Raw genomic sequence first — 18,208 nt, 5'->3', positions numbered from 1 at the left:
TTGCATGGTTTCTCTAGCTGTCATGCAGTTTCATCCTTTGCAGGCAGAGGGAAAAAGTGTCATAGGAACTTCATCAAAACAGAAGTCGACTTTCAGCAGGCAATGAAAGAACTCTGCGAATCATATAAGTTCCGGAGCAACTTTATTCTCCCTGTGAAACTTACACATGCAGACTCTATGGCCAAGAAGATAGCACCCAGGAAAATGGTACAGACTTCAACTGACTAAGGGAAAGGCTTTTTGTGTCTAGGTCTAGGCCAGTCAGTCCCTCCCTCCCTTCAATCGCTGAAAACCATGTGCATTGTGTCAATTATGTAGCAGCTACCTACATGTATACGGAAAGAGGCAACAACACAACTTGTCAATGCATCATTTCCTTCTTTACATCAGTGGATACTGGGTAAGAAAAACTATGAGTATGCAGTATAGTGTCATGCCAGAATCATCGCCTCACCTAATATTCTACAAGCAGTTCTATGGGAGTATCAAAGATCCAGGTGTCGAGGGAACTGATTTGCCAGTATCATGGCAAAGCTGCCTTACACAGAGCTTTGCACATGCGTGCACTGAAACAAAACTGTAGCAGGAGTAGCAGAGGATGCCAATGGTGAGGACAATGACTAAGAACTCAACATATTGAACAAATAGTTAGGACATGTGATATTTTGAAATATCCCAGCTCATTTCGTAAGACTGTTGATATTAGCTACTAATAATACTAATAATAATGCTAATAATAATCACCATGTTCACACTGTTTGCAGCGTTTTTATTATTTTCTATGATTCATCATTGTCAGGTTATAAAACATAATTATAGTGTTTTGAATTTTTTTTGTAAAATAAAGCTATCTAACTATACAATTATATACACATGTACATATACATGTATATAGTTTACATGTGAGTGTAACAATCATAGGTTATGGAATGTTCGAAAATAGATTAATTTTGCTTTCACCACTGACATCCTAAATCACTGCAAAATAATTGTAATAAAAAGTTGCAAATCTGATGCTTCTATGGAAGGAATTTTATTTACAGGGGAGGTAAATCCTAAAATATCATTTTATCAAATTTCTTATAGAAGTGGGAATGGCAGCCATGGCAACTCTTCAGTTTTGAATTCTTCATATCCAAATTAGTCTAAATCACTGCAAAAATTGCCGCGAAAAGGGGGTGTCAGTGGAAATGCAAGATAAACTACCTTGGCCTATGGCCTAAATGTGATCACGCACGTCAGCACTGCTTGCAAGTTTGTGATGGCATGTGATCTGTGCATGGGCTACATAATGTACAAATGGCTCTTAGTCCACAAAATGTTTCAGTTCAAAAAAGTCTAATATTTATATTGAAACTTGAGCAAGTGATCATAATATAGGTGAGAGTTGATACAACAGCTTTATTTACTGGCTTCGGTCTTCCTGTGATTTCTGGACTTGACTAACAATTTCCAGTAAGAATACTGTTCCATCAAAGACTGAAAGCTGTTAATTGAACTATTGAATATCAATCATGATTAATCAATCAGAATGCAAAAGCTGCTATACAATCCATGATACAATGATATGCATAGAGCCTAAAAATGATTTTGTACATAGATATCAAGAGTTTTCATGCCATTGTATAAAAACTTGTAAATGAGACCAATTTTTCTCACTAGATGTGAAAGATGTCCTGCTTGAAAATTATCTGATTGGTCTAGCGATACACTATTTTTGACCGGTAGAATCATAGGTCTTTGTGTATAACAACTTTGTGGAAGTAGGAGCTAGAGTTTACTGAAAACAGGTGTCTCTTTTGTCATGGCTGCCTGTGCTGCCTTCGCAACATCCTCGCTCTGAAGCATGCATTGGTTGAGAAGCCTCTGTAACAGCAAGCATGTATATGTGACACAAAATGACTCATACACGACACATGTCATGTGACACGTGATATATCTATATACATGTACATTTCTCAAAGTTTGTGTATTCGTCTGTCATTGTATATGTACAGCTACAGCTATTTAAATCTTGGAATGAAGAATCCATACCGCAGAAGATTTGATCTCGCACTCTCCCGTTCACCAGTTCGACGCCTTACCAATTCGGACACACGAGCTTGATAGATTCGCTAGGAGATATATGTCGCTATATGGGAGCAAATACGCTACCGCTTTCCGTTAAGACACAGCGTCATGAGAGGCGGTAACTCTTATTAGTAAGCTTACTCAAAGTATCTATTGGCAATGTGCCAGGCTAATAGCAAGTGGCAGGCAACTCTCGTTACTTCTCACTGTTTATAAGCTGATTTTTAAGACCCAGGCAACACCGGATAGTGTAGCTAGTACATATATATATATATATATATATATATATATATATATATATATATATATATATAGTGGTACTTCTACTTATGAAATTACTTTGTTTTGGAAATAGTTTTGTAACATGAAAATTTCGTAAATAGAAATACATTTTCCCCTATAAATGCCCTAATCGAGTCCCAAACCTGCTCCAAAGTAAATGTAACTTTTTTTCTGAATCACAAAAATGTATCAAAATTTGTAACAAATACAAGTTAGACTTAAATTACGACACATTTAACATAAAATGAGAGTTGTACATAGTGTGAATAATAAAGTTTTTAGTTTATCATATTCTTGTATATTACTTTTTTTGCGTTAATTTATCTTTTTTACTGCCATGTCACCACCTTTTGCCTTCTTTGGTTCAGTTTCACTCTGAGACGTGGTTTTCACTTGGATTTCAGTAAAAAATCAATCCGAGGTCGACTGCTTTTATCGGTTTTTCGCAATCTTCCAAAAATGCGGAAGGCAAATGTCAACATAGTGAGCCTGACTAGTAAACACTTTCTGGAGGTGCTTTTCAAAAAGTCTGCAACTTGATAGAATTTTCGTTAAATGTTGTTTGCTTGGGCTGTCAGAGTTCGCTTGGGCTGTAAGTTGTGGCCACACTGCATGTAGATTCACTACTAGTAGTGCCTAGATAAGCCAGTCAATGCTATGGCTGTAGAGGAAGTTGCAGAGCAAGACCGAAGGAATAGGAATCAGTGGATAACATACCACATGATTAAGAGAATCAGCTACTGGGTGGTCTCTAGAATAGTTGAATACTTCCTTGGTGGTCTGCACGGCCACGGGGCTTTTCGCTGCAATTGTCTGAGCTGTGAGCAGTGCAGCCTCTACACATGAGTCTTTGTCTCTAAGAACTCGACTACAAAAACCTCACCTATTAATAATTCTGTTATGGCAATTGTTTATGATTATAACACAAGTAACTCTCTGTCGTTATTATAACACAAGTAACTCTCTGTTGTTGTTTATGATTATAACACAAGTAACACTCTGTTGTTGTTTATGATCATAGCACAAGTAACTCTCTGTTGTTGTTTATGATCATAACAACCCTAGCATGTATTTGTTGTAGACAAGTTCTCTGTTATATCCATGTGATAGGAAAGCCACCAAACAAACAGCTGTGCTTACTATCATTCAGTACATATCACTGAACTTGTCAACAAAAATATAGTCTGAAATGGCAGCGGGTGGCATTTGTTGGGAACTATGACCTGCTGATTACTCACCTGACCAGGCCCATCATTAAAGCTTCTTTGCTGTAAACTTTCCTAGCTGTATAGCATATATCCTTGGCAAAACTCTCATTGCCAACAACTTTGGGAAGTCTCTGCAGTGTACCGACATCAGCTGCCATTCCAATATCCACTTCCTACAAGAAATAACATGCAGTTACTTTGTACATAACATATATGAACCCTATTGCCTTTTTACATACTTTCTAAAATGATGTGATATAAACCCATATGTGATGCCATTAGTTCAGCAAAAGCCCAAACATTAGGTCTTACCTGTGGTTAGAAAAGTTAAACACCCTCCGGAAGCATTACAAAAGATGGTTCAATGAATGTAGTACTAATGTAGATATATTAAACAAATCAAAGCTGTATGATATATGGCAGTGATTTTCGTATTTGGCTACTCAAATACTCAAAACCATATATAACGTATACCCTTTATTTGAGCGCCACCTTTATTTGAATGCCACCTCTAATAGAACACCGGTATAGAAGAGTTAAAAAATCAGTGCCACCCTATAATTGAATGCTATCTCTATTAGAAGCCATTTTGACATTCATTGTGTTTGATCATTACGAACCATAATAGAAAATGATCAGTCAAAGATTATCCACAAAATGGTACTAATAATGACCCGGTTACATCAATTACAATTCTTTCGGTGTTGTTTTAGTGGTTGCCATGGTTTAGTAAGGGTGTGCTGCAAGATCAATTGTCACAATCACCAAAACTACACTCTGATTCGAAGTCACTAAGGTCTAAATTCAATTTATTGTCTTCAGAATTGTCTATAAGGTAGGCTTACGAATCGACCTGAAGACTTTAAAATGTTTTGATGAATGATAAGAATTCTACTCTTCAGGAACACCGTACGACATAATAGCTGCCATTGTTACGATGTATCAAAGTCCGTTTTTCAACTCCAAAGCTTTTCAGTATTTTCCTTACACCTTTGAAAGCGGCACCATCAAAATAGGTAATAACTGTATCTAATATGTTTTACTCAAGTTAGTTCCTTAATCAACTCGGTCTGTTATCTCGACATACATGTATTGAAAAACCATTTAGCAAAAATGCTGGGGCCACTGACATTAATGCCACTCTGCCAGAAAGAAAGTGCAAAATAAAGGCAACATTAGCATCGCTTTCCCGTAAAATGGTTGAATTTATATTTCTGAATCTCTGACCAGCTAGTCAAAAAATAAAGCGCCACCCTCTATTTGAACTCCAACTCTAATAGAACGCCACTATACGGGAAAGATTGAAAATGCAGCGTCTTGGCACTCAAATAGAGGTTTTACGGTAAGTTTGTGATAGATAAGTTGTCACATATACATTCGTGCTAGGTAAGTGGTCATATATATATTGTGATGCGTACGTTTCAGATATAGATTTGTGATTTGTAGATTACAGAGATTGGACTTGTAATTAGTAGGCTACCACGGAGAGGTAACTCATCAGAAGGCAACGCCATAACATTATTTAAGTTACCATTACAATATATTCTTATTAGACTGTGCTTGAATGATAAGGTATCTTGTATATGGTCTAAAATGAGCATTCACTGCTGGTGATTAGAAAAATGATTAAAGCTCTCACTGTTCGTTCAAAATTACAAAATAAGGAAGTATGTGTGACACTTGAGTCAGTGAGTCAGTCGTTCCTTAGAAGCTGTGCACATCCTATACACTTAAAGGTTGACTTGCAACAAAATTCACATTACAGTTATTTGATATGAAAAGATTCCCCATGTTTTACTCGGTTGTGTTGTAGGTGCAAAATATGTGGAAAGGTGATTACAAGCTCTTAAAAGCTCAAAAACGAACAGAAAATCGCAGCCACACGAGACCGCCGTAGTTTGGATTCCCTTTTCAAAACGGCTCAAATGTGATGTAGTTGTGAGAGATGGTTTCTGTTTACATTTTCATGCAACCTTATTCGTCGAAATATTTTCACAAATATACTTCACGCATTCAATAAAATCATGTCTATTGTTCTTACGCGCCTGTCTCATCGGCAATGTAATGCTGTCACTTTTAGCAGTAATATCTTATAACTTACCATAAAAATTTGTTTAATTTTTTAGCCTTAGCTTGAAGGAGTACATATCATTGTCTGATAATCATGACAAGCCTGTTGGTCACTTGTGATAATCGAAAAGTGCTGCAGAAATTATTCGCGAAGTATTGGGTTACATGATCAGATTACGACTTGCCGATTAGACCAAACCGAAACAAAACTGTAAAGTAGCGAGCATCTATATTTGATACGGGGTCTTCGGTAAAACCCGAAGTGTTTGTCATAAACTAGTGCTACGATAAGTTTTTCATTGAGCTTTTTATTGGCCTTTCAATTCACGCGAGAACATCACGTGACAAGACAATAACCAAATTTCGTGGCTACGTCAGAGAAATAAAGAGATTCCAATCTATGGCGGCTTTTCGTCTTTGAGCTTTTAAGAGCTTGTAATCACCTTTCCACATATTTGGCACCTACAACACAACAGAGTAAGACATGGTGAATCTTTTGATACCAAATAACTGTAATGTGAATTTTGTTGCAAGTCAACCTTTAAGCGCTAACAAAAGGAAGCAACTCCCACCTTCACTTGGAAGTAGGCGTCCTCAGAACAGTAGCGGATATCACAAGCTGTAGTGAGGTCAATGGCTCCACCTATGCACGCATTGTGTATGGCTGCTATGACTGGCTGTGGGCACTACATAGAAATGTTTGTACAAACTAAGTAACTACATCTGGAACAAATCGAGTTCAGTCCTGTATTATAAGATATACATTGTATTATGGACATTTAAACAATTGCACTATTTACCTTTGTTTAAGAAATGGCTAGCGCTAAAAACTTTCAAGTAAGGTAAGCATATAGCTCATCAAAACAGAAGCCAAGCGCTAGTAGTCACCATCAATGCAAAAATATGAGACATACTCGGAAAACCAAAATTACGTATAATGATGTGTAGGCTTAGACAAAGACTTTTTTAACAATTTGAAATATATGAGATCGGATGTTTACATTGCACATTCAAAACTAGTTGAGCATAAAATTTATTCATGTAATTCTATGAATAGCACAATCAAATGGCAGATAAAATGCTTGGTTAAAAGACTGTCTTGACTGGTCAACAATGCTCAGAACATTTCAATGTAAAGAATACAACTCTACGTATGATGGCTGTAAAAATAACTCCATGAGTGGTACGTGTTGTTATCAAAATATCTTGATGAGCCATACATGTTGTCAACAATGCAACTCCATGTGAGATATCTGTTGCTAACCTGTTCAATTTGTGTGAAGCTCTGCTGGAAGCTGGTGAGAAGAGATCCTAAGGCTCGGGCCCGTCTTGCAGCGTCCTTACCCATGTCAAAAAACTCTGGTATCTCGGTCATACATGACTGAAGGTCAAGGCCCCCAGAAAAAAGCTTTCCTCGGCCAGATATAACTATAACTCGCACATCACTGTCACCACCAAGTACTTTGAAACATTCCACCATCTCCCTGCAAATTCAAAGATTTGATTCAATTGCATTGGTTTACAGTAGAGACGTACCTTAAAAAACAGGCAGTTTACATATGAACTGCAACACATAGAATTTCATTTTCAAATAAGGAAAACATTGAATTACCTCCAAAAGGCAGCATTCATGGCATTTCCTTTTGATGGTCTATTGAGCTCTACATGGGCAACATAGGGATGTGGAGTAGACACAGCAAGGGTCTCATACTGCTTTTGACTGGATAGTGGTCGCGCCAACACCTTACCTGACAATCATAAAGACCTAACAGGAGTATAGAATGTCAGATGTGGAGTGCTGTGTGCCTTGAGAAAGGTTAACAGTAGTCAAGCCTATTCGGTGAAGTAGTAAGTCCTGCTATGACTAACAGCTCCCTACGCAACTTACTGCTATTCATTGTTCCTCGAGCTGTGATCGGAGCACACAGGAGTCCGCGAGCAGCCTAAAAGACACACCAAAGAGACAGTTATATTGCCGCCTGGGTCTCGCAGTCCATATGGCATCTGCACTTAAACTAGCCTGATGAGTTGCTAAATTCTCTCAAGTTACCCGGAGAGCATCCATACCAACTGGTACTACATCCTGTTGTGTCTAGAGGAAAATGCACCAGTATGACAATGGAAAAATATTAGTGACAATCAAGCTTTAGCTACATATCACATAAGGAACTACACTCACTAGGTATGACATGCAAGATATTATCATAACATGAATTCTTGTAGACATTCACTCCAAGAGACCACAATTTACAACTTATCAAAATTTTACTATGTACAGGAAGCAAGACTTTACTTGGAGTAATATTGCATTTCCTATGAGTAACACGACTATAATATATTTTTTTTGCATTTAAAATATTTTGATACTTTATAATTGAAATATAAACATGCAATTATTGATCTGAATCCAGGAAATTTCCATTTAAAAAATATACTTCACAATTACACCATTTCCGTCATATTCCCAGTAATGTTGGGTATTTCAGCTAGTATGGTATAAACTTACAAATGCATCTTTGCATTGAAACAGCCACTGATATGCTTTTTAAATAGAAGGAATAACTAATGCTAGTTTTTTTCTGGTGTAAATGGATATTAAGACATTCCATAAGTCTTTGGTTCCAAACCTATTCTGAAAATATAAGTATGTTTTAGGGAGCAGCTGCAATTGATAGTCAGCACAAGCTATGTCGGCACTATATCTGAAACTAATATTATAACAAGAATAATATATTATAAATATTATAGGGGAAGATACCATGACAGCGAAACTATCAGATCAAATAAAATGTTGTGAGAATAACAGCAGGAAGAATGCAGAACATTAATAAACAAGTTGGAAATTGTAGCGAAGTTACAGTGTGGCTAAATTTAAGGCATTAGTACCACCATCTCTGAATGGACCAGCTTTCCTGCTTTAAGAACAGCTATTAGAGGAGATTAAAGGTGATTACTATCAACTAGAGAAAGAAATGCTGACCACATTGATTGTTATGCCGCATATGGAATATTATGTGTATATGCGATAGAACAGACCTACTCCAATCCACTGTTCAAATGTGCATTCATGATTGGCTTGCCAACCAAGTCGCTAAAAGCTGGTTCACACTAGATCGCCGTTAGTCAGCGGTTTCCTTTCGGCATTAATCGTTGATTATGTGAATGGAGAACTGATGGCATCGATGAAGCATCGCGGACACATCGGGAAAGTTTGCAGCTGTCAAACCTTCCCGATACTTTGCTGAGTATCGCAACCGCCTTTTAAATGTGAACCATTTTCAGCGATGGAAATTTGTGGTCGGGAATAGCGTGATTTATTTATATTCGGTAATGACAGTCGCTGCAAGACTAGTTTTTGATTCCAGCACATGAAAACAGAGAATTCTTCGCAAAAATTTCAAAAGATAAATGAAAACACTACGCCACGGAGTATTTCCTGATGCAAACACGAATGTGTTTGTGATAGTGTGAACATTGTTATCATCGACAATCACTAAAGTAATGTGGCATCAATGCCGAAAAAGTGTGAACCAGCCTTAACTGGCTAAAAGAATCAGCAGCGGTAGAATGCATGAAGCTAGATGAAATTACTGTTTGTGTTAGAACGAGCTTATCCGCAAAAGCTCTACCAGCACTGGCAAAGTATGAACAGAAACATTCAGTGTATATCCTGCTTTGTATTTAGCCATTACTCAAATGAATATCCTACTAGGAGAAACTACGGGCATCACTCAACCAGCAATCAATTAATTGGTATTTTCATAACATTGTGGGTCATATTAACAGACATCCATTAAATAAGGTACTCTCATTTCTTACAGAACAGCTTTGTGAAATTGCGATGAAGACTCGTCACTAGTGGATGCCAGCAATCAGTAATAGCAAAGTAGATTTGTTCGAATTATATTTGTGAAGATGATAGATGGCAATTTCACACGAGGCAGTGGCGAGGTGAGCGTAAATGCAAAAATGGAACATTAGTTTGCAACCGCGCGTTGTCTGATTATGCCAGAGCTAGTATGTGATTGTGGACTGATTTTTGTATTAGATGGAACACAAATTTACTGAGATATCAATTAGTTCAAATAATCAAATAAGCTTTGGCTACCCATTTAACACAGTACATGTAGTTTCAACTGGAAAGAACTAAGTGTATGGTTGTAGGTGTAACAGCTGACGATAGTAACCTCACAGCGACTTTTGATGGCAAAAGGTAGAAGGTTAAATGAAAATACGAAGTGAAGAGCCTGCGGTAAGAAAACAATGTTCAGAATATGCTAGAAAGGAAGAATGTAAGAAATAATATAGCATTGAAATAGAAAACTGGATAGATGATGATATGGTATGAGCAAGAAAATGGAAAAGTAGGATAGTTCCAATTATGTCAAGGAAAGGAAAGCAAGGCTTATTATAAACTATAGTCATGAGAGCTTATCAACATGTACACACCCTACAGGATGAATTTCTTCGCGGAGTTAAATTTCAAGAAAATTGCCTTTTCATGCATATTGACAGATTAATTTATTCACGGCTGAACACTGTCGCTCTCTATGAAGAGTTAACTCTATTTTAGCTAGCAATAGAGTTAACCTTACGCATGCGCACACCGCGTGTTTCGGTGTGCGCATACACCGAAACGCGATATACACCACAGCTTGCAACTATGAGTCGATCATGCTAAGCTATAAATTTTTTGCTGCGTTCAGAGGTTTTCACGAACATTCATCGATTTGGAGGCCTTAAATGAACCAACAATTTGTGGTAAGTAATGAGTTTTTTCAAAACCAGTTACTAAATTAGTTGAATTTTACTTTGGTTCTTCGGTAAAGCGCAATATTTATTTTTTCCATCCCTACTGCTTCATTATTTGCTTTAGTGTGAGAGAGAGAGATTTTTCACCATACACGGAAACACAATGACTGCAAGGATGGTAGATGTCATTCTTAGAAGATCACCAATCATTCAGGGAGGTCTTGAAATTAAGATAGAACTGACCGCAGCTGCTAACGAGGAGAATATATGTTTTAAAAAAGGAACAAAAACGCCTTTACGAGCACAAATTTTTGGCCAACCGGCAGAACTTTGCAATAGTAAGCCACGAGGAGAGTTCTGATGATAACTTCCTTACCAGTCATGTAGTAGCGAGAGAATCGCCTTTAACATCTACCCAAGACAGTGACAGCGACAGAGCTGCTATTACCAAAATAACTAGTCAGAGAGCACCATTACACGCTAGTATTCACTTATCAAGAGTACCAGTTTAATTTTATTGCTAGACAACCGCCATATGGACTAAACTGTTTATATTTACTCCATCGTTTGTAAAATTTTATTTGTATTTGAAATATTTTATTTGTACACTCAAGTTTGTAATAAATTATAATATATCTATACATGAAATAAAATATATAATATAATCATGTTTGCTGCAGCGATATCAAGGAGTTGTTGTCGGTGAAGGGGTCTAGGTAGACTGGTTGCTTCTCTGCCAATATTCCTGCCTTGAATATTACTACTTGTCTCTAGTTTTCGTAATCGGAGTAGGTTGTTTCTTTCTCAATCTGCAGTAAACACAAAAAAGAAAAAATATTAATAAGTGCAAAAACGTGCTGTGGTGCAGAAGTGCAAAAAAAATAGCTGAAGTATTTAATGAAAGCGATCAGTTTTTAAACAAAAGAATTAACTAATGCAGTTAATTATGGAAAAACGTACCTGCACTGCAAATCAAATACATACCATAATGTCCAGATCAGAATCATGATCGTCCTCAACTTCGGTATTAGAGATTGACGGAGTTGAGTTCAATGTAAAAGGACTAGAAGAGATTTTTTGCGATGACGAAGCCATGCCGAATAACTTGTGAAAACCTTGAATAATTTTGTAAAGTTTGATGTAATGGCAATAAAACTCGGAGCCCCGGCGATGATTTTAAAGGTTGACTTGCAACAAAATTCACATTACCTTTATTTGATATGAAAAGAGTCACATGTCTTACTCTGTTTTGTTGTAGGTGCAAAATATGTGGAAAGGTGATTACAAGCTCTTAAAAGCTCAAAAACGAACAGAAAATCGCAGCCCCACGAGACCGCCGTAGTTTGGATTTCCTTTCCAAAACGGCTCAAATGTGATGTAGTTGTGAAAGATGGTTTCTGTTTACACTTTCATGCAACCTTATTCGTCGAAATATTTTCACAAATATACTTCACGCATTCAATAAAACTATGTCTATTGTTCTCACGCGTCTGTTTTATCGTCATCGTAATGCTGTCACTTTTAGCAATGATATCTTATAACTTACCGTAAAAATTCGTTAAATTTTTTAGCCTTAGCTTGAAGGAGTACATATCATTGTCTGATAATCATGACGAGCCTGTTGGTCATCTGTGATAATCGAAAAGTGCTGCAAAAATTATTTGCGAAGTATTGGGTCACATGATCGGATTACGACTTGCCAATTAGACCAGGCCGAAACAAAACTGTAAAGTAGCAAGCATCTATATTTGATACGGGGTCTTCGGTAAAACCCGAAGTGTTTGTCATAAACTAGTACTACGATAAGTTTATATTGAGCTTTGTATTGGCCTTTCAATTCACGTGAGAACATACATGACAAAACGATAACCAAATTCCGTGGTTACATCATCGAAATAAAGAAATTCTAATCCACGGCGGCTTTTCGTTTTTGAGCTTTTAAGAGCTTGTAATCACATTTCCACATATTTGGCACTTACAACAGAGTAAGACATGGTGAATCTTTTGATACCAAATAACTGTAATGTGAATTTTGTTGCAAGTCAACTTTTAAAGAAGTTTTGAAACTCGGCTACGTTTAGTACTTCTGCCTAGCGGCTATTTTTGCGATGACGCCATTCTGCATATCTTATGACAACCTTGAATAATTTTGTAAAGAAATGTGATGCATTGGCAATGGTGTGAGCTCAAAGCCCAGGCAATGATTTTAAAAATGCTTTGGAACTCAACTACGTTTAGTATTTATGCCTAGCGGCTAGTTTTTAATTTGATCCAGAAGTTATTCTTCCTTGTGATTAAAAATAGAACTAATTATTTACAGAATTTAATAATTCGCGGAATTGACTGTTCGCGAAATCGCGAATTTTTATAACCAACAAATATTTTCATCCTGTAGGGTAGCAATGCAGATATTGATGTAAAGAGTGAGAGGAAAAACTGAATGGAGAACACACGGTTATCATGCTGACTACTAGACCTTTAAAAGGCCTATTTGCAACTTTGGGTAGATGTCTTGGAGCAAAATTCATGCTGTAGGCTTAACCACAAGAATATGTGATGACACTTGTGTTACAGACTGAATGTTGCTCCCAGGTTATGACAAGAAATTTGGCCACAGTTTTGTCTTTTGATAAGGCGGTGCATAGTGGGACTGATCAGTGTATAGATAACATACTGGTCAAGAAATCATAAGTACGCATGTCACTAGTAAAGCAATATATGCAAGAATACAGCTTGATATCAAAGAAGCTTGACAAAGTAAACAACACAAAAGTTCTGAGTCAGAAAATCAAAAAGTCCACACCAGATTCTTTTAAAAACCACGGAGATGGCAAGTTACCTAAAACTCAGCCAACAATTAGCAAAAGACAGTTAAAGTCTATCTGTAAAAAGTATGTTGAAAGCTACTGTGTATCAAGGTGACTTAGAGTGGCATGTAGTTACATATAACATGAGGTAAATTCGTGTGACTGAGAACAAGATAAGAATGATCAGGCAGCTTGGTTTCATCTGGGATCTGATCAAAAACAGTCAGAACGAAACAATGAGAATGAACTGACACCAATTCTTCGCAAATCATTAGCTAGACAAACATAAGTATCTTGCTTTTATAGCATTAGATAGCTTATTGACTAGTCGCATACTCAGCTTAACTCACATCACTGATATGACAAAAGACGGGAGCAGATGTAACCAAGAATATGATCAAGATAATAGTGAAAGGAAAGAATGTCATCCATGTAAGTAGGTCAACTCTACTCCGACTCTTTGGTAGCCAAGAAATTGAGGTGTGGAAAATAGCCGGCAAAGACTAGCTGTCAATATTACTTACTATAATGGATTACAGTAGCTTACTTTCATTATCTGTGGGTTTTCATATATGCCATAAAAAAACAGAAAACAACAGCTGCAGTGATGAGAGAACATTTGGACCACATATTTTCAAAAAGAGAGCAACCCAACAAGATACTCATAGATAATGACCCCAATTTCAAAGCCTAAAACTGGAAAAGTAGGATGTCAAGCAGATATTCAGTTGCCCTGTGCAAATGGGGAAACTGGACAGAGTCATCACACAATCAAAGGAATGTTAAAGCGCTTAAGATGATCTGTTACAGATGTTGCTCGATACAACAGTTCTTGAAACACTGAGGGTATTGTGCCATGTGAAGAAGTGTTAAGACAATAAATCCTCATAAGATTGACAACCACGTATAGTAAAAATTAAGCAACTAAACTTTGTTACAGTTTGGAAAGCAGGGAATATTAATGACTCAGTCTCTAACAAAGCACTAATGATAGACAATATGACTAAAAAGTTGGAAGATAATGATTATGCTAAAGGCAGCAAAAATAAAGTACAAAAATAACAGGAGAAGATAAATTCAGATGTGCTCTAAAGTTGAACATGGTCATAACATTGCACGTATTGCACTAGATACAAAAAGGAAAACTAACGCTGCTAGCCTTGTCCTGCCAAATCAGAATTTGCAGAGCATAATATTGATTAGCAGATTAGATGTTTAGTAATAGGCTACTATAGATCAGAGAAAATGTAGTTTAGATAGAAAGAATAACAAATGCTAGCTTCTTTTGCTTACTGTAGTTGTATACTATGACATCATATTATGTCTTTGTTCCCATTTGTTTTGAAAATATGATTATATCTTTGACAGTTGGTGCATCCCTCTTCCCATTTTCCACATTCTCCACGCAATGCTCTTTTCTAATTCCCATGACTGGAATTTCTAGATAGAACCAGAAGTTCCTTGTACTCGCGGATTCCTAGCACATGTACAATGTACATTGACCTAGCGCAGTGAAATGATGACTATGAACAAACGCATTTTACGTTTAAATAATGTTTCTTCAAAAACTACACTTCAAGTCATTGTATAAGCTAAATGGTGTAGTTGTGGCCAGATAGAAAAGTATTTTTTTGTTAAGTTGTTGTATGGAAGTATTAGCAAAAGCAGATAGCATAATGGAAAAACACCTAAACCACTGGAAATATACACAATATTACAGCGAACAAAAAATACCTATTACATCAGAAGACCATCAGGAAAAACAGTCATCATATACAAGCAGATTAGAGACCTCCAGTGGAAGTAACCCATCAAGAACAACACATCAATTGGTGTGCCAGAAAACCATCAAAAGATATTAAGCCTCTACCAGACACGACCAAAACAATTGGAGTTAGTCATCATTTTCAATCTTTACACTTCCATGATGTACTTCAGAGAAAAGTTCATTCAATTGCTAACCCTCTGGAACATAAAGAACAGACCCTGAGCGCCTAAACACCTTCTCACAGGCTAACAGAGACCATTATAAATGAGAACAGCTCCAATGACTCACTCTCTTTCCACTCTGCCTGTTGAGGTTCTTTCCTCTACTTGTAGAGCCTCCCTCTTCCTTGCCTGCAGAGTCTCCCTCTTCCCTGCTTTTGGAGCCTATTCCCCTACCACCTGCTGAGCTCTCTTCCCATTGCGTTTGCAAAGCATTTTCCCCTGCACTTAGAGCCTCGTCCTCCATCATCAGCTGCTCATCAGCTTCATCTCCTTCACCATTTCAATTACCGAGCATCTATATCTATGAACTGGCATGACTGTCGAAACTCGCCGCCGTACGAGACTGAGCAACAAACATGGACGATCGTTCGAGTGAGGGTGTAACCAATGTTGACTATTTTAACGTTTTGTCATTAATGTATTGTTTTAGAATTTTGTTAGCTGTGTATTATGATCGTCAGGCTTATTAAATAAAAAACAACTTTGACTGGTAAGTATCAGTATTGCTCACAAAAGCTTAACACTGCTGATTCAGGTACTAGCTTCACTAGTACCTGAACCATGACAAACTAAATAAAGTTAAGCAACCAACATCGTATGCTACTCACGATAATATTGTGAAAACTACGGCTTGCCATAAATGTTGCAGATTTTGTCAGTATTTTACAATTAATTAAATTGATTCGTTCCTGCACGTGAGCAAAAGAAAGTCTGATTCCGTTGGTGGTGAAGCCCAAGTATTGCAGCCTGAGCAGATTCGAGCAGAAATGACGTCATTGGCGCACTTGTCTAAAATTCTAATTCTTCGGAATGAGCGAAACTTTCTGAAAAGAAGTCGCCGTGAGAATTTGAGACAAATCCTTCAGCGTTCGGTGTCCGCTAGCCTGTCTTGACAAGCTGTTGTTTTTGCGTAGTTGTCCCCTCGTCGAGCGGCGAGCAACAACAGCTTGTCACAAGACGTACTGCACCTGATGCATCAGCTGCACTTATAAGGAGTTATTCTCTTCCGTCTATGCGACTTGGTTGCGATGTTATGTCGGTCGCTCCATTGGTAATCATAACGAATTTTGCGCAAAAATTTATGTAGAAAAAATAAGATTATAACGTTTAACCAGCGACCAGTCTCTGCGGTAAACTTTAGTAGAACTTGAGAACTTAGGCAACAACAGCGACTAAACATGTCGTTATTTGTGCGCTCAGTCAGTTTTATTTTTATATCAGTCAGTTTTATTTGTTCTAATGGATTTTATTTTAAGTTTATTTTATTCTTAAGTTTTACTAAAGTTTATCACAAAAACTGGTCTTTGGTTAAACGTTGTAATCTTGTTTTTTTTCTACATAAATTTTTGCGTGAAATCCGTTATGTTTAAAAATGGAGCGACCGACATAACATCGCGGTCAAGCCGCGTAGACGGAAGAGAACAACTCCCTATAAGTGCAGCTGATGCATCAGGTGCAGTACGTCTTGTGACAAGCTGTTGTTGCTCGCCGCTCGACGGGGGGACAACTACGCAAAACAACAACTTGTCAAGACAGGCTAGGTGTCCGCCATAAAAACATTCGACGTGCATATGGGCTATTCGGCAGCGTGGCTTTTGTATTTGTTTGTATTCATGGAAATCGGGCGGGGGGGGGGGGGGGGGGGGGGTAGGTGACATTCAAGAAGAAGATAACTCTTCATTGATAAGTGTATTGGCATTTATTAGACAAAAATAGGCAGGTACAGTTGGCGTTTCTACCATGTAAATAATCCGTTTCAGGAACGTTTACGTTATAGGAAATTTACATTGTAAGTGTATTATGGGATTTGTTAGGCTCAGGCTATATTGGTGTCTGAGCTCAAAGCAGTACAGGTGGTCTTGGTAATTACGGCAATGATATACAGCCCCCCCCCCCCATATATATGGGGGGGGGCTGCATATCATTGATTACGGTGAGTGCATAAAGCTGGATAAAGCTAGTGGGTAAAGCTAGTAGATTACGTAGTATAAGGCAGTATGGGGAGGATATAAAGAAGTGTAATGAAAGACGGGTAGGCTTCTTCATCTTCACAGCGATACATGTAAGTGTACACATTTATACAACATAGTGCAGTTGACAAAGTTTTAAAATTTTTTTTTTGAGTTATTGTTAAGGGATAATTCTCTAGTTTTGGTGAAAGTTTAATGTTTTATAGGATCCTTTCACGAGAGTGCATGTGAAGTGGTAGTGTGGTGTTGTGCGGACGAGTTGTGAGGCGGTGAGGTGTCGGAGCGGTGAAGTATTGGTGTTAGAGAGGTAGAGATATTTATTATTTTTCAAGTATTCAGAGAAGGTGAGAATTACAAAAACTTATTCGAGAGGGGTAGAGTAAATTTGTGGCGGGAAATAAACGTATTGTGTTGTAATGGAGAGTGGTGTTATCCAAAGCTGGTGTTTGGTGAGCATGGCAATGGCTCGAGGGAAGGATTCATGGAAGAAATGAATTTATGTATCGAGAATACAGTGAAGAGAAAGGGCTATGAAGTTGATGAGGAGGGTGACAGAGTGCCTATTATGAAGGGTAGAGCTAGGTTAGTGCCGCTGTTGAGAGCTATTGGGCATAACAGTAGAGAAGTACTAAAAGGTGCAGGGTTCGATGTAGAGGGTGCAAATTCTACTAATGAAAAGGCAGTGGAGATTTTGCAGGGTTACTATGGTAGACAAGAGAGTATGTTTGTAAAGGGGCATAAGTTTCTGACAGCTAGGCAGGCACTTGGGGAAAGTGATAGAGAGTACCTACAAAGGTTAGAGAGTTTGAGTAGATATGCCGAGGTAGCGAATAATGATGATAGGGTAAGGTTTGCCTTAATAGTGCCAATAGTGGCAGTTAACGAGTTGAGGAATAGAGAAGTAAGTAGAGATCTGATGAAAAACACCAACTTAACTTGGGAATTGTTAAATGAGGCATTGAAGGCTCATGAGATGGCAAATCATTCAGACAGGTTCTTGAAAGCAGATAGTAGAGGTAGTGACTTGAAAATTGGGATTAATAAAGAGGTAGCAAAGGTG

The 18,208-nt window shown here is 37.6% G+C and overlaps 1 protein-coding gene across 1 annotated transcript; it reads right to left on the bottom strand.

The window, feature by feature from the left end:
- Positions 1–1,381: 1,381 nt before the first annotated feature.
- Positions 1,382–15,955, bottom strand: LOC137399539 (delta(3,5)-Delta(2,4)-dienoyl-CoA isomerase, mitochondrial-like). The gene is made up of 8 exons (XM_068085701.1): positions 15,787–15,955; positions 7,519–7,573; positions 7,243–7,378; positions 6,895–7,114; positions 6,203–6,316; positions 3,591–3,733; positions 3,070–3,220; positions 1,382–1,866 (listed from the first exon to the last, which is right to left on the bottom strand). The coding sequence occupies exons 1-8, from the start codon at positions 15,814–15,816 to the stop codon at positions 1,771–1,773; spliced, it is 945 nt and encodes a 314-aa protein (XP_067941802.1). The 5' UTR covers positions 15,817–15,955; the 3' UTR covers positions 1,382–1,770.
- Positions 15,956–18,208: the final 2,253 nt, after the last annotated feature.

The sequence above is a fragment of the Watersipora subatra genome, chromosome 7 (assembly GCF_963576615.1).
Source record: "Watersipora subatra chromosome 7, tzWatSuba1.1, whole genome shotgun sequence".
Lineage (NCBI taxonomy): Eukaryota > Metazoa > Bryozoa > Gymnolaemata > Cheilostomatida > Watersiporidae > Watersipora > Watersipora subatra.
Note: the sequence above shows the minus strand (reverse complement) of the source record. Positions and strands in the feature narration are given on the sequence as shown.

What these genes read in the sequence shown, in the direction of transcription:
- LOC137399539 (XM_068085701.1), bottom strand. Translation starts at nt 15,816, where the DNA reads ATGGCAAGCCGTAGTTTTCACAATATTATC. An exon ending in TCGAGGAACAATGAATAGCA is followed by an intron (nt 7,379 to 7,518) that starts GTAAGTTGCGTA and finishes TATGATTGTCAG; the next exon opens with GTAAGGTGTTGGCGCGACCA. An exon ending in GCTTCACACAAATTGAACAG is followed by an intron (nt 6,317 to 6,894) that starts GTTAGCAACAGA and finishes ATTTCTATGTAG; the next exon opens with TGCCCACAGCCAGTCATAGC.